The following is a 19,956-nucleotide window of genomic DNA, read 5'->3' on the forward strand; positions in this document are numbered from 1 at the left end:
ACACTATCTTTTTTTCAATACTACGTCGGTGGCAAACAAGCACACGGTTCGCCTGATGGAAAGCGGTCACCGCAACCTATGGAGCCTGCAACTCAAAGAGTGTCACCGTTGCCACCCCATTAGTAACTTGTACATTCCCTTTTGCTGTGTTAAGTAAACAGCAAAAAGGAGTGTACAAGTTCTGAGGAGGGTTCGGATTGCCGACGACTCAGAGGACAATAGACGGAACAAATGAGGTCTGCGGCATCGGGTCGATTCGGCCCGTTACATTTTTTCGTTTTTTGCGGTGGTAACTATATAAATGCCGCAACGAACGGTTTAAATAGTAACTATCTCTACCTACAATTAGTAAGAAATAACTAAATTGAAACAATCAAAACCTACGAAACGAGCAAAATGTGAAAAAGTCGGATCGAAAAAAGACTCCTCTTCATTATATGAGGTGTCATACAAGGCGGTTCTATATCCCCTGAGTTGTTCAAAGGTGTGATACTATACAGCACGACCACGGATGATTTTATTAATTCTGATGCGGTACAAATTCACGAAAAAAAATGTACTTTTTTGTACTGACGTTTAAAAAAAATGTACCCTTATGATTTTGGAGTTTCGACATAGGGCCCGTGGTCGTGCTAGGTAGGTACTCCCTGGCACGACCACACTATATTTAATGAGATTTTAAATTTCTGTTGCAGTACAAATTCACGAAAAAAAATGTACTTTTTTGTACTTACCTTTAAAAAAAAATACCCTCATGGTTTCGGAGTTTTGACATGGGGTGTGGTCGTGCTAGATAGGTGGTACTTCCTGGCACGACCACACTATATTTATGTTTAATTTGATGGTGAAATGAATACTAAACAAGTGTTTTGAAATTGTACTATGTAAATTACTTCAAAAACTTATTGCGGTCGTGCCAGGGAGTACCTATCTAGCGTGCCAGGAAGTACCACCTATCTAGCACGACCACACCCCATGTCAAAACTCCGAAACCATGAGGGTATTTTTTTTTAAAGGTAAGTACAAAAAAGTACATTTTTTTTCGTGAATTTGTACTGCAACAGAAATTTAAAATCTCATTAAATATAGTGTGGTCGTGCCAGGGAGTACCTACCTAGCACGACCACGGGCCCTATGTCGAAACTCCAAAATCATAAGGGTACATTTTTTTTAAACGTCAGTACAAAAAAGTACATTTTTTTTCGTGAATTTGTACCTCATCAGAATTAATAAAATCATTCGTGGTCGTGCTGTATAGTATCACACGTTCAAAGACATCATACTCGTAATATTAAATTTTAATTTATATACAAGACCTAATATTAATCGTAAATCGAGATGGGTCAAAATATTTCAAGATTTGACCCAAACTACGTTAGTTAGGGTCAATCAAATCTTGGAAGCTTTTGTCGTTAAATCGACGATTGGGATGTGTCCCAATGTCCGATTGAGCTACAAATGCAATATTTTATTTGAAAGTTGCTGGTTTGAAGATGAAAACAGTACATTTACAATAGCATTAGTCTAAGTCTGTAAACAGATCGCAATGAATAACTCAAGGATTTAAATTGCTGTTATTAAAATGTTAGGCGTTTACCTAGTACGTTCTGTGTATAACAATTCACAAGAACTCTTTTTTCCATGATAACTATTTAGCTTCGTTGCTGTTAAAGGCGTTACCTAGAATTTGTATTCAAAATTAGGAAAAATAAAACTGAAGGTAAATCTTTTCATACAAATTTAATAATAATAAATACAACATTAGTTAATAATAATACACACTTACCTAACTAGAACATAATTGCTACTTAAATCTAACATAGCGTCCTATTACATATTCTTAATAATATTTTTATTTCATGAATAGAAAATAAATCTGCCATACTAATATAGAGTTTTCTTCTAAAAATCGACGTAACTCAAATTATCTCCATGGGATATAGTGCGATTAAAATTAGCTAACGATTCGGCCTATACCCTTCGGCTTCGGCTCTTATCGGGATCGCATAAGTGCGAGCAAGATATAAAACCCGAATCGTTAACTGATGTTAATGGCACTGTAATTCGGCTTTCCTGTTTTTTTTCTGAGCTTTCATCATTATATTCTCATAATCACACGGTTAATAATGGCAGTCGCTTTCGTAAAAACTAGTGCCTACGTCAAATCTTGGGATTAGTTGTCAAAAGCGGACCCCAGGCTCGCATGAGCCGTGGCAAATGCCGGGATAACGCAAGAAGGATGATGAATCACACTGTTAATACTTCTTCCTGGTTAAGCCAGTTCAAATGCTTCACGATCTCATTATCCTTCCGTTTCAATCCTTTTTTACCTAAACCATAAGGATACCTATAGAATGTATGCAAATAGTAGATACCAGGTTTACTCCTGTCAGTATACAGATCCACTGTATTTGTTACCCTTGGCTGCCGTTCGTAGCAATCCCCATCCCTGGCTTGCTGAACAGAATCGCACTGTAAAGCTATGAAAATTCCTGGATTCATCAAAGCGGAAAGCCAGAGGAAATAGCCTCTCCCATGGCTGCATAGGACTAGACATGGAGCCAGCCAGACGTCCCCCGGTTGGTATTCTCCTCCGTTGACAAAAACTGCTACTTGTCCAACTGGAGTGGCAATGCCAAAGCCGTCCATATTTGTTGTAACCTGGAGGACAAAATCGGCATCTGATGGGTCTATTCTGTTCTCCGGCCCTAGATGCCTGAAGCATGGGCCGGAAGGGTCAATGGCTGTGAGAGAGGAGATATTGTATCCAGTTATTTGGCGGTAGTGCTTGGCTGTGAGACCTACGGCCTGTCCACCGAGACTAAAGCCCATGAGCTCCAATTTTTTTGGGTCTAAGCCGAGTTTTGTTAGTATGGCCAGCATTTCTGCAACGTGCTTAGCAACTGGGCGTAAAAGCCGCACGGTTCTGGAATAGTAAAATGACATTATTGAAACATAGTGGCAGAACCACAATAACATTAAGAACAATCTAGATTTATGCTTGTTGTTTATCCGGCTTCCTTATTATGTTACTTTAGGATTTTGATACATTATGTATGCTGTTTAGAAAAAAGTTTACTTTTTTATGTTTCTCTTTTTAATACTTATGAGCTTATGACTCATTCTAAAACGAGTCGTATCCGTGCCGAGATTTTTTAATTTAATATTATAAGAGGTATAATAGGTACACAGGTAGGTATGTACTTTTTTATAAAATAAAACGGAAGTATCGAAAACTTTATCAGTTACTTAATCTAGAATTAATTTTTAAGATTTAGGTATGAAACTAACCTTGGAAAATGATTAAACGTGAAATAAAAATAATCCACTAAAGGGCATTATATCCCAGTTCCTTATACAGGGAAGCGATCGCTCTTCCACCAGGTATCATAATCGTATCCAAGTATCCAGGAAAGAATATGAAGGTTTTCTTCTCCAAATCGAAATCGGGATGCTTGACTAGGCTTTCCATTCCATAGTAGTTATATTTCGTGTAATTCGCTTGAAGCACATTGCCAGAGGCCAGGATGGATAAGGTGAGATGCTGCAGAGATTTTGGCTTGATGACTGCTGGCTTTAAAGAGCCTGGACCTGAAATGATTAAGTTTAGTTGTAAATTTTTTTAAATTAGGAAAACCCAGATTTCTGCCTTTCTTTATCAATTGCCCAAAAGAGACACAAAACTGGAAGTCGTGCGGTTCAAAGGCCACTGCTAATATAAAATAAATATTTGGCAACCATGGTTGACCTAAAAAGTAATGCCTTAGACACACTTCTCAGTATCTGGATGGATGCTGCGGTTAATTGAGAAGATTGGAAGTCTACAAGGAAAGTTTTTCCCCAGCAGTGGGACACTTCATACCCTTCATTCATTCTTTAATTTATTCTTTCGATTCGGAGGTCGCGGGTTCGAACCCAGCTCATACCAATGAGTTTTTCTGAACTTATGTGCAAAATGTCATTTGATATTTGCCAGTCGCTTTTCGGTGAAGGAAAACATCGTGATGAAACCGGACTAATTCCAATAAGACCTAGTTACCCTTCGGGTTGGAAGGTCAGATGGCAGTCGCTTTAGTAAAACTCTTCTTCTTCTTCGTCGAAACCTCATGACTGAGGGTCGTGACCACCATAAGTCGCTGTACGTTGCAGTGCTCTCCACTCAGGCCGATCTTTTGCCTTCCTAAAGGATCCCTGGAGCCTGGAGCTGGAGCTAGTAAAACTAGTGCCTACGCCAAATCTTGGGATTAGTTGTCAATGCGCACCCCAGGATCCCATGAGCCGTGGCAGATGCCGGGATAACGCAAGGAGGGATGATGATGAGTGGGACACTTCATACTCTTGTGCTCGATAAAAATACTTTTTTCATACCAAAATAAAATTAAGCATGTCAAATTTCCAATAAATATAAGCATTGTTTACATTTTGTGGAAACCTGTGGTAAACTTTAATGCAAATTGTTATGATTATCATTATCCTTATTTACAAACAGATTTGAGTAATACAAGTCAATAAACTCAAGACTATTGTATCAAAATACGAATTGAAGGTTAAAATGGCCATTTTTTGCCAAAAATTTTTTTTTGCATTTTTTTTTGAGTTGCAGGCCTCCATAGGTTACGGTGACCGCTTTACATCAGGCGGGCCGTATATTTGTTTGCCACCGACGTAGTATAAAAAAAAAAAAAAAAAAATAGAACAACATTTTTAATTTGAGCTACCAATAACCTTCCGCTCGGGCGGAGGTCATCTAATTTTAAGTATGTACTTATTTTTTATACATTTTTTTATATTCACGTGTGGTGTAAATACTTTATAGATGTAAATCGGCATATGTGTGCTTGTTTGTAAACAAACAATGGAAGTATTTTTTTAATGCAAAACGACTACCAGCGGTTCTCCTTTTTTTTAATTTAACATCGGTCATGTTGCAAAGGTCACAGGTTCGATTCCTGCCGGAGTTGTAATTTTTTCTTCAATTTGAAACAAAAACATCTTATGCGTTAAATAGCACTCTCTGTCTGCCCGTTAGGTACCTCTTCACGCTTGAATGATAATATATTATATGTATTTAGATTCGTATTATTACTATAGTGCACCTACAGTTACCTATAAAAAACATAATACACGGTGAAACAAAATCGGCCGTTCAAACTTTTGCATAATGACATAATGACTTTTTAGATTTATTATGGGACCAATGCTGAAATCGCGAAAAAAATTAGCTGTTCAATAGAAGCGGCATCATGACGGTCCAAATGTATGAATTGAAACAGCCAAAATTTTGTTCCAAAATAAATCTGTAGGTATTTCTATAATTATATTTTCATTTGTGCAATTTTAAAAGGGCGTGAGTCCTTAAGATAATTTTATTGCATATATTATGAGGGAAATATTCGACTTAATATCACGCAGTGATTGAAGGACACTGACTAGAGGACGCTGGTTCGATTCCAGCCATGGGCAAATCAATTTTATAATTTCTCCCATACCATCGCGCATCTTTATTTTTATTCAAGCGAATAGAGACCAATATCTTGTTGTTAAGCAGAACTTCATAAATATATACCTTCTGTAATAAAAATATTTACTAAAATAGGTAATATACACGGTGTTTCCGGTATCACTCAAAACCTCAGACACCCCAACAGATTTTTATTTTTTTAAACTTATCTAGAGTATTCATCTTTTAATCTGATCGTTACTTTTTTTTTAATTGAATTTTTAATTTTCTGTACAGCTCTACTTGACTTTTAGCTCTACACTCAATAAAATAATTGCTAACTACCATCATAAACCATAAGACTATTTATTTGTGTACGTTACTGCAACGACATAAGGTTTACCAATAGACAGCTAAGATGTCACTGTAAAACACTTTAAAGCTTTGTCACAGTAATCTTCAAATTGGACAGGTAATCGCAGTAAGCAAATAAACTCAATATTCAAAATGACAAGGTTGTAATTAGGTACGAGTTCAATTTGTTATGACTTATGATAAACATTAAGATTAAACTGACAAACAACGTCAAACTAGTAGCGGAAAAAATAATCGTCCAAGTAACCGGCCAGTATTAATACCCTTAAATACTGAAAAAAGGTAAACAACCTCTAGCAATGCGATATACACAATGTTGTATTACGAGTACAATAGAATGGGCACGTAAAAAATAACTAATAATACTAATTTAAATAAAAATATTACCCCCATCAAGATATAGCTCAATCGATTCTACTCTCGATTCTGAACAAAGTGTTTTCAGGTTTTTAGTGTTAAGTGAAACACGGTGTAAATTATGTGCAAATTTTAAAATTAAATTTATGTTAAAATGGTACCTAATGCATATTTTTTTGCACGGTAACTAAATATATTCATTTTTTTTTAATAAAAAATAATAGACAAATTGCGAGTTGTTGTTGTGTATAAGGAAACCTGTAAAATGATATGTAGACAAGCTCATAATAGGATCATTAACCAATAAAAAATCCAGAATTTGAAGTACATATTTAAGTAAGTGAAATGGGGAATTACATTGAGCTGCTAAACCGCATAGCGAATTTATCAATGAATTCATTCATAATTTCTCCACGTAATTTCTAGCTATTACACATATTACTGTATCTTTAAGGCTTATTTGGACCGGTATTAATATTGTCTTTTAATATAACCTTTCTCTCTCATAAATTACTTCGTAACAACTCCCCCTACGGTTACTTACTATAACCAAAAGTTTTCTAAAACTTCTAAAACTCTTGGTTAGACGCTCTATTATACTTTACTGCATGTCAGTCTACGTTATGTACATTCCAGTACTCATATAATGAGTCAAAATAAACGAAAATAAAATGAAAATGCACATTTAGCTATAAACCAAGTCAGCGAATAACATAAACTGTTGTTAGATTAAATATTTTAGCTATCTTTTCGGTGAAGGAAAACGCAAGGAAACCATAAACATCTGCGAAGAAATTCAAAGGTGTATGTAGCTTAGCAGTGGGATTGTTATTATATACCTATTAGGTAGGGAATTGAATATAGAAAATATTTCAGGAAAGATTAAAAATACAATAGCACACAATAAGTAAGTAAAAATATGTTTATAAACTGTTGTTAGATTAAATATTTTAGCTATCTTTTCGGTGAAGGAAAACGCGAGGAAACCATAAACATCTGCGAAGAAATTCAAAGGTGTATGTAGCTTAGCAGTGGGATTGTTATTATATAACTATTAGGTAGGGAATTGAATATAGAAAATATTTCAGGAAAGATTAAAAATACAATAGCACACAATAAGTAAGTAAAAATATGTTTATACTCTCCAATAATAATGTAGTAAAATCAATAATGGAAATAAAAGATACACATATTAAACATTTCGTTTATAAGGAACGTTCACATGTAAAGGAATTAACAGAAAAATTACTTACAATCTCCCAAGTAGCCTACTGATACTCCTTGACCGCTTTTAGAAAACTCGATTGCCTTCACAGAACTTAGAAAACACAAAGACAAACATATTGCTTTCAACATAATATCACACTTGAGGTTCATAGTGTTAATAATTAAAAATTCATAGATGACAATGACAATTTCATTAATGTGATACATTTAAGGGCTATAAGTTCCACATGTCCTAGTCCAAGCAACTATGTGGAATATCTAAAAATTAAATATAGTTCCAAATGTTTTATATTGTTTAAGCAATTTAGTTGTTTTAGTTCATTTTAATACCTAGAAGTCAAGCAGCAAAGGTTGTTGGTGCATAATGGGATATTTTAGACGAAAACTTGTATCATGGGTGACTTATTCAAAAATAATATAACTTATAGGGCATAAATATCACAGCGTTGTATAACTTTTAAAGGCAAGTGTATCAGAAAGCTAGCCACGATGACAATCTTACAAATCTACATATGCCAAGCGAAAAAAAAGTATTAGCGTTTTCTTTAGGATTGTGAAGGAGGCAATGACGAGTAAAAACACAACAGATCACCAGTGAAATAAAATGACATTGGTAAATAATATTGGCGTTAATATATATAAAGAAATTCGTATTAACCTAATTTTCAGTGCATTGCTCCTTCGCATATTTTGTAAGAAAATAAAGATGCGGATATACCAAAAAATACTTCTGAAATTATGTCAAAATTGCATTATTCATATTGCATTGTATTTATACATACGCATTGTTATAATAACGGTGAAAAAAATAAAGCAATACAAAGACATGAATCATCCCTCCGTGGTAAGTTCTTTACAAAGAATATAATATACTCACGTTCTTTATAACATTTTTGTTTTTTTTAAGGGCGTGAGACAAATTTGTTCACCAACCTTGAGAACCTACCTGAAGGTTGGTGACCAACCCTCAGATTAGTACCCAAAGCAAAACAATAACAAAAAATTAAGGCTTTATAAGACGGAAGGTTCTTAAAGGGTCTGAATTGCATATGAGCGCCCAGCACGTGACTGACCGATTTTTAAATTTCTGACTTACTGTAATTTTTTATATTTACCAAATGATTGTCTATTGTTTACTGTGTTTATTTGGTTCAGTGATGGCGGCAGAATTTTCAAAAAGCAATCAAGGCATTTCGGATGGATTTTTGGGAGACTGTAAGTATTATATAACCAGCTAAATATAAACACGTTTGAATTGTGTCATTTTACGTAGTGCTAGTTTTATTCTATAAAATAAAAGTCAAGTCCAGTGCTTGTCCTTGGTGGGTTATGTCAACTTGAGTTTTTATGAATACAATGATCAATGACTCATCATTCGTGTCTATTCAGATAATATTGTAACTTTTGTTGTTTTGCTTGTTATTTAAATAACTTGCCCTAATAGGAACTTATTGATTTCATATTTTTATTTTATTTGTAAGTTAGTGTGGATAACATCGCAATATTGTAGTAACATCGAGCTGAACTGATGGTGGAAGCAGATGTAGGCTAAATGAACTGTGAAGATGAAAAAACTCAAACAACGCAATCTAATATTTAGTGCCTCAGTCTCCTACTATATCCCGATGAAAATTAGTTTCCTGCACACATAAAAGCAGAAACTTTTTGTTTCTTTCATTTACATATTAGTTTACATAATATTGTAGGTGGTTTATGTATTTAGTTATATTTCGTGTGGACTCTTATTTTAATTTTACTTGTAACAAATGTGGTAGGGTAGATAATTGTAATATAGTCGCTCAGCGTTGTGCGTTAGCGCTGTCGCTCAATCTGCTTAAATCATCTGTATAGATGTGCAAAGTATATATAACATAAAGCATAGCATGTATAGTATGCTATGTATACATGGTTATAGTTAGTTTACGTATTAGTCCAGAAATTACATATTTAGAGCTAAATTATTTTACAAACTTTTAGGTCCAGGCTCTACAAAACCAGCAGTAATCAAGCCGAAAACACTAGAAACGTTGACGATCTCCGTTCTGGCTCCGGGCAACGTTCTCAAGGCAAACTGGACGAAGTATACCTACTCCCGAGCTCCCAAGTTGGCAAAACATCCTGAAATGGACTTCAGCAAGAAGACGGTCGTGCTGTTGCCCGGATATTTAGACTCGATCAATTTCCCCACTATGAGGTCTATGGGAACTGTTTATAAGGAAATGGGGTATAATGTTCTCGTGGTGGACTATTTTGAAATTACGACGAAGCATTATCCTATGTAAGTTAGCACAATTATTCAACTAGCGCCCATTACATTGCAATTTTGAGGAAATCCAAAATAGTCACAAAAACAAGTCATGAAACAAGTCATGAAAAAGACGAGAATTGGTTGTGAAATCCAACCTACATATTACATATAACATCCAGCCATGCAATTTTGTTTTACATAATAAAATTATGTTCTCAAGCCAAAATTTTACTAGTACTATTATTAAAGTGTTACTTATTATCAATATTTATGTTTTACACATTAACGGCAGTCTCTCTTTCTTTCAGTGCGGCGCGTCTTATTCGGCCTGTCAGTAAACACATAGCCGAAATACTGGTTAGTTTGACAAACCACGGTCTGGACCCAAAAAAACTGGAACTAACCGGGATCAGCCTTGGAGCACAGGCCACTGGCTTCGTAGCCAAGCACTACCGTCACCTGACGGGCCAAAACATCTCCTCCATCACAGCAATGGACCCTGCCGGCCCTTGCTTCAAACATCTAGAAATTCAAGATAGAATAGATGCGTCTGACGCAGATTTTGTCCTTCAAATCACAACGAACATGGACGGTTTCGGCTTATCAACTCCTGTTGGGCATGTAGCTGTTTATGTTAACGGAGGGGAGTACCAAGCTGGAGACCTTTGGGCATTACCATGTCTCGTCATATGCAGCCATGTGAAGTCCTACATGATTTGGCTCTCAGCTCTAATGAACCCAGGAACATTTATAGCGATACAGTGTGATTCTGTGCAGCAAGCACGTGATGCAGATTGCTATGATCGGCTTCCAAAAGTGACGAACACGGTCGACTTATTTACAGACAGGAGTAAACCAGGAATATACTATTTGCCAACTTTTAACAGATACCCTTACAGTTTGGGGAAAAAGGGATTGAAGAGACGAGATAATGAAGTCACGAAGCATTTGAACTGGCTAAATGCAGATGAAGTATTGAAGGTTAAATAATACCTCCTTTGGAAATTAGTAGAATAATTAGCAAATTATTTATTTAAACGTCAGTGTAGGTTATTTTTTCTGTTAGTAGGTATCAAACGCCATTTTGTATAATGATGGGATGCAAAAAAGAGTCCATTTTATTATCTTGGTTTCAAACAATACTGCCTGTCTAAATCGAGAACATTCGGTTTTTTTTATTACTCAAGCGACTGTCACAAGGTCTTGTTTTTTGATTTTAGTTGTATTTATTTTATTGCATGTAGATTATTAGACTGTTCAATTTTTAAATACATAGAGAAGCGTCGAACCCAGGACCCATATGCACCAATACATAGTGTTACTAAACGTTTACAACTATAATGATCCTAAAATTTTCCGTTTAGATTTTAAATGATAATAAAGACAAAATAAGACAAAAGGTGCATTTACAAGTTTACAAGTGAAAGAGTATTCTTTGGTGAAATAATGCATTCCACATCATTATATTTAAGAGTTTTGAATGATTCCCGGTTATTATCATTACACTTATATTGACCGGGATATAGACCGTGATTACCTTTTTGGTTTTGCCTTCTTCTGTTTTCCGTGATCATGATGCATATAACTGCGTCGAAAAATCGGGAGCTCGACAAAAGTCAAAAAAGTATCACGGTCAATATAAGTCTAATCATTACATTTTTCGTGTAACTCTAACTCCTATATTTTGACTATCTATGTGAAATGTAAATATTTAAAAACAAGTAATTGAGGTAAAGGCAAAATAATATGCGGGTAATATAAATGATGTCAAAATGGTAATGATACATTGTTGTTTTACGAAATTCCGTTTTTTGCATTAAGAACAACGCTTTAAAAATAATTGTGTAATATTTGTAGATACAGTATCGTTACGGAGCGAAACATGTCGACCGATCTTCGACAATTTTACGTGAGTTACATGTAAACATGTTTAATAGATACAGTACCGGCCAATACTCAAATAATATAATATCGCTTATCGGAGTTGTTACTGTCTGTAATCATAGATTAAATATAAGATCATACATACCATCCCATACATTAAAATGCGACCGCCTAAGAACGCGCATACACTACACCACACATAGATGGCGCCACAAGAAAATGCCTCGTTGCCATCGATTACTTGTAGATTGGTGTTAAGTGTCACTTTCGAGCCATAAATCTATGTCAAAAGTGACACTTAACGCCATCTACAAGTATCAGAATGCATCATGAAATCATGATCACGCCGTCAGTTTTCCGTGATCATGATGCATGCAACTGCGTCGAAATATCGGGAGCTCGACAAAAATCAAAAAGGTAATCACGGTCTATATCCCGGTCAATACATATAAGTCTGCGATGCGAGACTGAGTCATACGATGTCACTTATCTATATGAGTTTGAGTCACGCAACTCTTGATATCACGTCTGTCAAGTTGTATGAGAAATTGAGTCTTTAACAGTCAAACGGCAACCCCTTATTTTCCGGCGTCTGCAGTACCTAATGTACTAAGTTGCATCAACCACATTTGACAGAAACATCATCGTCACGCAGCAGATGTCTATGGAACATCCCATACAATAAAATTTGACGAACGCTTTAACGGTGACAGACGGTTGATGCAACCGGCCCTAAGTCTATTATTATACTTAGGTAATTCAAATTGTACTCAAACCTAACATGGATCTCCTTTCTGAATCTGAACTAATAAAAGAAATAAAAAGTATTTCATTGCTTTTGATTTCCCTTTAAGACGCTATAGGAGCGAAAATGCTAAAATGGAAAGAGGAGAAAGCCCCCCTTTTTATTTGGAAATTTTAGTTAAATATGTATACTAGTGTTATTGACTAGATTTATCGAAAAAAAATGTCCATTTAGAACATTCAGTTAAAAAATATTGCGAAATAATCTTTAAAATCGAGGTTCCGCTCTCGACTGTTTCCTCCTTCAAAACTTAATTAATCGTAACAAAATTTGAGAATCTGAATAACAATGAAATGATCTGTGTCGGACCGTTTAGTTTTTTTGGCTAATTGTTACCAATTTTGAATACCACACCTTTTTTTGCGCCATAATCAATAAGACCGTTTTTCAAAATTTATGATGGGCTCTAGCGACTTTAAAAATAAGAATATCAAAAAAACCAAAACTGTTCGACACAGATAAAAATAATAATAATTTGTGTTGAAAAAATCATTGCTCTATCTTCAAAAACCAGGGAGGAAATAGTCTAGAGCGTTAGTATGGAGAATTGACCCCTCCTGTATCATCTTAGCAAATTAAATTACATTTAACAGATTATGAAGTGACGAAAGTATAAGCATACGAAGCATGAATGTAATTAGATGCACAACAAGTAACAAGCCATGTTATGTTCGTCTGTACGTCATGCAAAAAAAATATAACACTAGTTATGCCCGCGGATCTTCTCGCACAAGAGTCATTATCAATTTTGTTCCATTTAAGGCCGGGTCAACTTCTAAAAATAAAAGTTTTCATATTATTCTCCGCAGGCTGTACTTGAAATAATCAGCATACAAAATTCTAGCAAAAATATTAGAAACAGTTTACTAAAGAAAAAAGGCAGAAAGACAAAGTGACATGCAGATTCCAAGCGTAAGTATGTAATTTTTTCATTACCATTTCAAAAAGTACGAGGCGGTTAACAACCCATAATTTTACCTGTTTCAGTACACCATGTACCAACAGAGTAATTTGAACTAAGTAGTTCATATACATAGTACACATATAAGAGCAGTGAACCCGTATTAGACGTAGACGTATCTTTGCCTTTGGCTAGTCTGTGGTCAAGAGTAAGCCCATTTATAATAAAAAAAAAAGTAGTATTATCTCACTGACCTGAATTGAACGGAGGAAGAAATACTAAAGTAGAATCATAGGCTCAAAAAATACCACGGATTATTTCCAAAATAAAAAATAAGAGAAATGCTGATAAAATTATCTGTGGTCACATATTTGTTCGTGTTTTCGCTTGCTTCTGTAGTGGCAGTGGCATACAATAGGTCGGATGAAGGATACACGTTGGGATTATTTTCTGATTGTAAGTTTCACACACAATATTAAATCTCTTAGTATTATGTTGAAAGGAATAATGTTTGGTTTTACCAAGGATTATTTATATAGGATTTACATACTTCACACTGAGAATTCTTACTTGTATTTTAGCGCCACCTATTAAATACTATCATAACTACACTGATGATGCCTACAAATTTATTTTTCTCAAAATGTGTATATCATGATTTCAAAATAAAGAAATATGTCATTTATTTTTATAAAAATACGCAAAAATATTTGGGGAAAATATGATTTTGGCCACTTCCAGACTGCGAACAGCGCCATCTAGTTTTAAGCCTAAAAGGCCCATAATTTTCAGGGGTATACGCTTTTTTGTATGGGCTTTGTCAGTTCAGTATTATGTCGTTCTTGGTTTTAATCAGTAACAGATCCATGGGTTTCTGACGTTACAGAAAGCGTTACTCAGTATAGTGTAATATATGTGTAATAAACGTCACTAAAATACCTAGATTAACAAAATCACATACCTACATTTTCCATGACGTAGGTATATAGTATTGAGTAACGAATTCTAAGAGTCCCGACCCTTCACCTTTTGCACCAAATCATCTGTCACCGAATTTAGCGTTCGTTGATATGTCTGCTAACTGTGGTTGATGCTACTGGACCGAAAACGTCAAAAACTCTTGCTTACTTCTTCACATTCTTTACGTGTTACGCTAAATTTTATACGCGCTTACCCTAAACAACGACGGGTAAGTGAAATACTATCCATTCCACAGGTCCAGAAGCCACAAAACCATCTAAAATCAAGCCAGAAAGTCTAAAAAAGCTGTACCTAGTTCTTGTCGGTAATGGCAACGTGATAAGCGGCAACTGGACTATGTACCACTATTATAGAGTAAAAGACATAGCCAGTCACCCAGACTTTGATGTTACCAAGAAAACCTTCTTGTATATTGGAGGATATTGGGACTCCACCACGTGGGGACTTGGACTGACCTTGGGGAATATCTATAAGCAGTTGGGGTACAATGTGCTTCTTATGGACACGGTTTATTTTACGACTACGTATTTTATTGAGTGAGTATTCATGCTTAAAAGTATATTTTGATGATTTTCGATCATAAATTATAATTATTTTAACAGATACCAATACAAATGACAACTAACTTGAAGGTTTGAAAAAAAAAATAGAAAAAGGGAATGTTTTTATTATTGTTTACTGATGTAGAGTCTGTTCCATGTTTTGCTTAAACTAACTAGGCACATCAGCAACATTAGTTATCCATATGCTATTAATGATTAATGAACTCTTTTAGGCACTGGTCCCACCGCGAGCTAGTACCTAAGCTATGACCTGTCGGCTATAAAAACGAACAAAAGATAAGCACTCCCGTGCAAATAAGAGACACGGCGATTTTGATAGCTCGTCACCACTGGGCAACTATAAACATCGCCGTGTCTCTTTTATTTGCACGGGAGCGACTATCTTTTGTTCGTTTTTACTTGCCTTACTATGTGTATTTAATTATTGAAATCGAATATTTTTGTCAAATTCCAGCTCTGCCCGCTTGATGCGCGAAGTAGGCAAGCACGGAGCAGAAATGCTTGCAACTCTAACCACGCTTGGACTCGACCCTACTACCCTGGAGATAGCCGGCCTCAGCCTAGGAGCGCAGACCATGAGCTTCGTAGCCAAAAACTATCGGAGAATTACCGGGTACAATGTATCCATGCTTATCGGCATGGACACCGGTGGTCCCTGCTTCAGACATCTAGGACCCGACCAAAGATTGGATCCGTCAGACGCCGATTTTGTTCTAGCTATCATTACTAATAGCGAAGGTTTCGGAATAGGCACCCCTGTTGGACACGCATCGTTCTACGTGAACGGAGGGGAGTGGCAACCTGGGGAGATATCCTGGTTGCCATGCGATGTCATGTGCAGTCATCTAAGAGCATATTTCCTTTGGATAGCAGCTTTGAATAATCCTGGTAAACTATTAGCTGTGCAGTGCGATACTGTGGCACGAGCAAAAGACGGCGATTGTTTTCACAAAAAACCATTAGTAACAAATACGATGGATTTAACTATTGATAAAAGTAAACCAGGCCTCTATTACTTGCCAACATCCAATAGGTATCCGTTTGGTCTCGGGATGAATGGGTTAAAGAAAGGCAAAACCATCTCATATTTTTGGAATTACTAAACGTCGATTTTTTTTCTCAGTGAGGTTCAACTGCGATCTCATAGGTACTATTATATAACTGTCACATTTTTATGTACAAACGCATTTTGCGGAATATACCATTTCTAAAAACTGTTTCAATTTTATTAAAACCATTAAGAAATATATTCATGCGCGGATAACCAGAAACTACCAAAAACGAATAGCAATTAAAATAATTGTATTATGTATAGAGGACACAGTTCAGATAAGAAAGCACATCAAATATTTTATATTTTATGTTGTGTAGGTAAATTACATATTTAATGATATTGAGATTCATATTATCTTTTTCTTCTGTGACAATTTGATATGTTTTCTCTGAAGAAGAACGACGTATTATTAAGCAATAATATAATTTATTGAAATTAATTTCCATAGAGTACCTAGTCTGTTCATATTCTTTGATGAATACTTTTGCATGTTAAATTGTATCTTGTTATTTAATGCATGTTAATTATAAGATGTAATGTTTTGAAAAGAAGTTGCCCGCCGAGTTTCTTGCCGGTCCCATAGTGGATACCCCCCACCCAACTTAGGGGGGACTGAAATCTTCTCGAGGCTGAGGCGTAGGGTTAGAGCCGGCGTAGCTTTATTTGACGTTCATATGCGCATTGTAATATGCCTACTTGAAAAATAAATATTTCATTTCATTTCATTTCATTTCATTAACCCCCTCCCGCCCTGGAGCCTAGGTTGACCATACAAATAGACCATGTGACCCTCCCCCTGGGGCCTGGGCATTGAGCACTTGACCCCCCCGTGTACGAAGCTGGATCCGTCTTGAATATACTTATGTACATACATGTATTATCAATAAAAAAATAACGGACAGCTGAATGATATTGCCATAATTGTTACCTATTTTTGCTTGCGAGAAATTCAAAGATACGAACATACTTAATATTCCACAATAGAAATATTTTCACCTTCAAAAATTTGCAAATGCAAATGTTCCTTTTCTAATAATAAATTAATAATATATTACGTTGAATACATTGTGGAAAAATATAAGCTGTAATTTTTACTTTCCTTGTGCATTGCAAATAAAAGAAAATCAAATAAGAAATAGCTACTTAGTTTGTAATAACGTTTCGTACTTACATAAGCGTAGTCTTTTAGCTATTCAAATAAAATACTCGTAGAACATAAGTAAAAAGACATTTTACATTTCGAAACCACATTATATAAAATAAAGGAAAATAATTAATTTTATACAGAATAATAAACTATCGAATCAGAACACAATGAAAATCAAAAAGATGAAGAAGTGTAGAATTTCGTGGACAATTGCATATCTGTCAGTGATTTTTTTTGTTGCTGAAGCAGAGGAAAACGTGGGTTTTGTCCAAGGATTACTATCAGACTGTAAGTATATCAAAAACTTCTACTTATATATATATATATTGAATCAAATTGAACCAAGCTGATAAAGTTGAATCTTTTAAGATGTTCAATTATTGTAGATCTTTTAAATATAATTATTTTATGTTCTAATTTTATATAGATAATTTAACCATGATACTTCTCAGAGAGTTACAACAGTTATTTATTTAATTGGCCTAAAGACCGCCATGTTTATTCTTATTAAGTGTCAAAAAGAAGACTAACTCCCGACTGTAGCATACCGCTCTCTTGCTTTTTTAAAGTCTCTTTAGTTCTAGAGCGATGCACTTGTATGCCCTTTTCTCAATTGTTTTTAAGAATTGTAGTATTCTTTACAAATGTTTCTATTAAGCAAAGACTGATGTAAGGGCAATACAGTACTATTAACGGGTGCTTCCTCGTACAGGTCCCGGCTCCTGGATACCATCCAGAATAAAACCAGAAAGCCTGAGGCACCTCCAACTGTCAGTTCTGGGCAACGGCAACATACTCTCAGCCCCATGGCCAAAGTACAACTACTACCGGGTGAAGGAGATACTCCGCAACCCTGACTTCAACGTGAAGAATAAGACTATGCTCTATGTTGGAGGGTACTGGGACTCAGGGACCTGGGGAGTGGGAAGACTGTTGGGTCTTTTGTACAAGCAGATGGACTATAACGTGCTTCTTTTGGAGACTGTGTATTTCACGACGACGACGTTTGAGAAGTGAGTAAGCTGAAAGCAAATATTTTATGTGAACTTTAATCATTTGGGATCTTGGAAAGATAATTTTATGTCATACAGAAAAGTAAGAAAGACAGCACTATAAAACATTACAAAGTAATATGAAATTATAATAGAAAAAAATTTTTTAGTATAACAAGTCAAAAGATGAATGACTTTTGCTATTAGTAGTTTTGTGTTACCTGATTCTCTCTAGTATCATTGCGACCAATGAATGCTCCCATAGAATATCAGAAATTGACGGACAACTTCTATTCAAAATTTACGCGATTCCAGTCTTGTTTATTTTTTTTACATAATGTTACAGAGCTTCACGCCTTATGCGACCAGTCGGAAAGCATGCAGCCGAGATGCTAGCAGTCCTCACTAAGCTCGGTATGGATCCCAAAAACCTCACCATATGTGGCATCAGCCTCGGAGGACAAACTGTAAGCTTCATAGCCAAGGACTACCGGAAAATCACAGGCCAGAACATCTCCACCATCGTCGCCTTAGACGCTGGTGGCCCTTGTTTCAGATTTCTAGGCCCGAAACAGAGATTAGACCCTTCAGACGCTGATTTCGTCATCGCTATCATCACAAACAGCGATGGATTCGGAATGGGTACCCCCGTTGGAACAGCTTCATTCTACGTCAACGGGGGCGAGTACCAACCAGGAGAAATATCGTACATGCCATGCGAGATTATGTGCAGTCACATGAGATCTTATTTTGTCTGGATATCTGCTTTGATGCGCCCTCACCGATTCATTGCCGTGCGATGCGAGTCTGTGGAAAAGGCGAAAGTGGGCGATTGCTATGATGGGCCTTTGGTAACGAATACTTTAGATATATATATCGATAGAAGTAAGCCTGGTATTTATTATCTGGCTACAAGTAATAGGTGGCCGTATGCTTTGGGTAGGAGAGGTTTGAGAAAAAGAAGCAACAATACGTTTGCCCCGTATTTAACATTAATGAATTGATGTCAAAAAGACTTAATCATAATATGCTTACTTAATTTATATGTATAATGTTACCCAAATAAAAAATAAAGAAAAAGTCAAATTGTTTTATTATGGTCTGCAAATAACAGTTTAATAAAAAATAACGTTTATGGAACGTTATAATTATGTAGAGGTAGATAATGAAAAAGAAGATATATATTTACAAGTTTATTTACACATGATAAGAGAAAACAGAAATATAATAATTTTTAAGAAAAAAAAACCGTCGCCTTTCGGGTTCTGGTGAAAGCTACTTGCGAATGTTGGATTATGTAGAAATGTGTAAGTATTTTTTAAAACTGCTTTTAATGCTTTAATTATTAGATGGCAACACAAATGAATATACGTATAACGTTAAGGTTTGAGGAGTTTCCTCAATTCCTCATGAATCCGATTATATTATAAGAAATCGAAGCTTGACAAACTTTGACTTCAAAACATATGCTTAACAAACATAACTAAATAAATGTCACTGTTCTGAACTTAAATGCATGCTTTTCTTACAAAAATACCAAAGTCACTATGAGTGTGCCGTTCAGGTTTGAGGAGTTTGGTTCTGGCCATCATCAGCAGTTCCACTGCACCAAATGTCACTGTTCTGGACGAAAGTGCATGCTGTTCTTATAAAAATGGTAAAGTCACTATAAGCGTGCCGTTCAGATTTGAGGAGTTTGGTTCTGGCCATCATCAGCAGTTCCACTGCACCAAATGTCACTGTTCTGGACGAAAGTGCATGCTGTTCTTATAAAAATACCAAAGTCACTATAAGCGTTCCGTTCAGATTTGAGGAGTTCGGTTTTGACCATCATCAGAAATTCCACTGCACCAAATGTCACTGTTCTGGACGAAAGTGCATGCTGTTCGTATAAAAATACCAAAGTCACTATAAGCGTGCCGTTCAGATTTGAAGAGTTCCGTTCTGGCCATCATCAGCAGTTCCACTGCACCAAATGTCAC

At 35.7% G+C, this 19,956-nt stretch overlaps 4 protein-coding genes across 4 annotated transcripts; 3 read left to right on the forward strand and 1 right to left on the reverse strand.

Moving 5' to 3' along the window:
• Positions 1-1,709: 1,709 nt before the first annotated feature.
• Positions 1,710-7,636, reverse strand: LOC125231945 (phospholipase A1 member A-like). The gene is made up of 3 exons (XM_048137553.1): positions 7,426-7,636; positions 3,292-3,591; positions 1,710-2,926 (listed from the first exon to the last, which is right to left on the reverse strand). The coding sequence occupies exon 3, from the start codon at positions 2,881-2,883 to the stop codon at positions 2,248-2,250; it is 636 nt and encodes a 211-aa protein (XP_047993510.1). The 5' UTR covers positions 2,884-2,926; positions 3,292-3,591; positions 7,426-7,636; the 3' UTR covers positions 1,710-2,247.
• Positions 7,637-8,462: 826 nt separating this feature from the next.
• On the forward strand, positions 8,463-11,728 carry LOC125232053 (phospholipase A1 member A-like). The gene is made up of 3 exons (XM_048137666.1): positions 8,463-8,614; positions 9,377-9,677; positions 9,956-11,728. The coding sequence occupies exons 1-3, from the start codon at positions 8,518-8,520 to the stop codon at positions 10,635-10,637; spliced, it is 1,080 nt and encodes a 359-aa protein (XP_047993623.1). The 5' UTR covers positions 8,463-8,517; the 3' UTR covers positions 10,638-11,728.
• A 1,623-nt stretch (positions 11,729-13,351) lies between these two features.
• LOC125231815 (phospholipase A1 member A-like) lies at positions 13,352-16,024 on the forward strand. Its single transcript, XM_048137394.1, has 3 exons — positions 13,352-13,693; positions 14,454-14,754; positions 15,236-16,024. The coding sequence occupies exons 1-3, from the start codon at positions 13,579-13,581 to the stop codon at positions 15,882-15,884; spliced, it is 1,065 nt and encodes a 354-aa protein (XP_047993351.1). The 5' UTR covers positions 13,352-13,578; the 3' UTR covers positions 15,885-16,024.
• A 614-nt stretch (positions 16,025-16,638) lies between these two features.
• LOC125231814 (phospholipase A1 member A-like) lies at positions 16,639-19,045 on the forward strand. The gene is made up of 3 exons (XM_048137393.1): positions 16,639-17,270; positions 17,695-17,995; positions 18,321-19,045. The coding sequence occupies exons 1-3, from the start codon at positions 17,150-17,152 to the stop codon at positions 18,976-18,978; spliced, it is 1,080 nt and encodes a 359-aa protein (XP_047993350.1). The 5' UTR covers positions 16,639-17,149; the 3' UTR covers positions 18,979-19,045.
• Positions 19,046-19,956: the final 911 nt, after the last annotated feature.

The sequence above is a fragment of the Leguminivora glycinivorella genome, chromosome 12 (assembly GCF_023078275.1).
Source record: "Leguminivora glycinivorella isolate SPB_JAAS2020 chromosome 12, LegGlyc_1.1, whole genome shotgun sequence".
Classification (NCBI taxonomy): domain Eukaryota; kingdom Metazoa; phylum Arthropoda; class Insecta; order Lepidoptera; family Tortricidae; genus Leguminivora; species Leguminivora glycinivorella.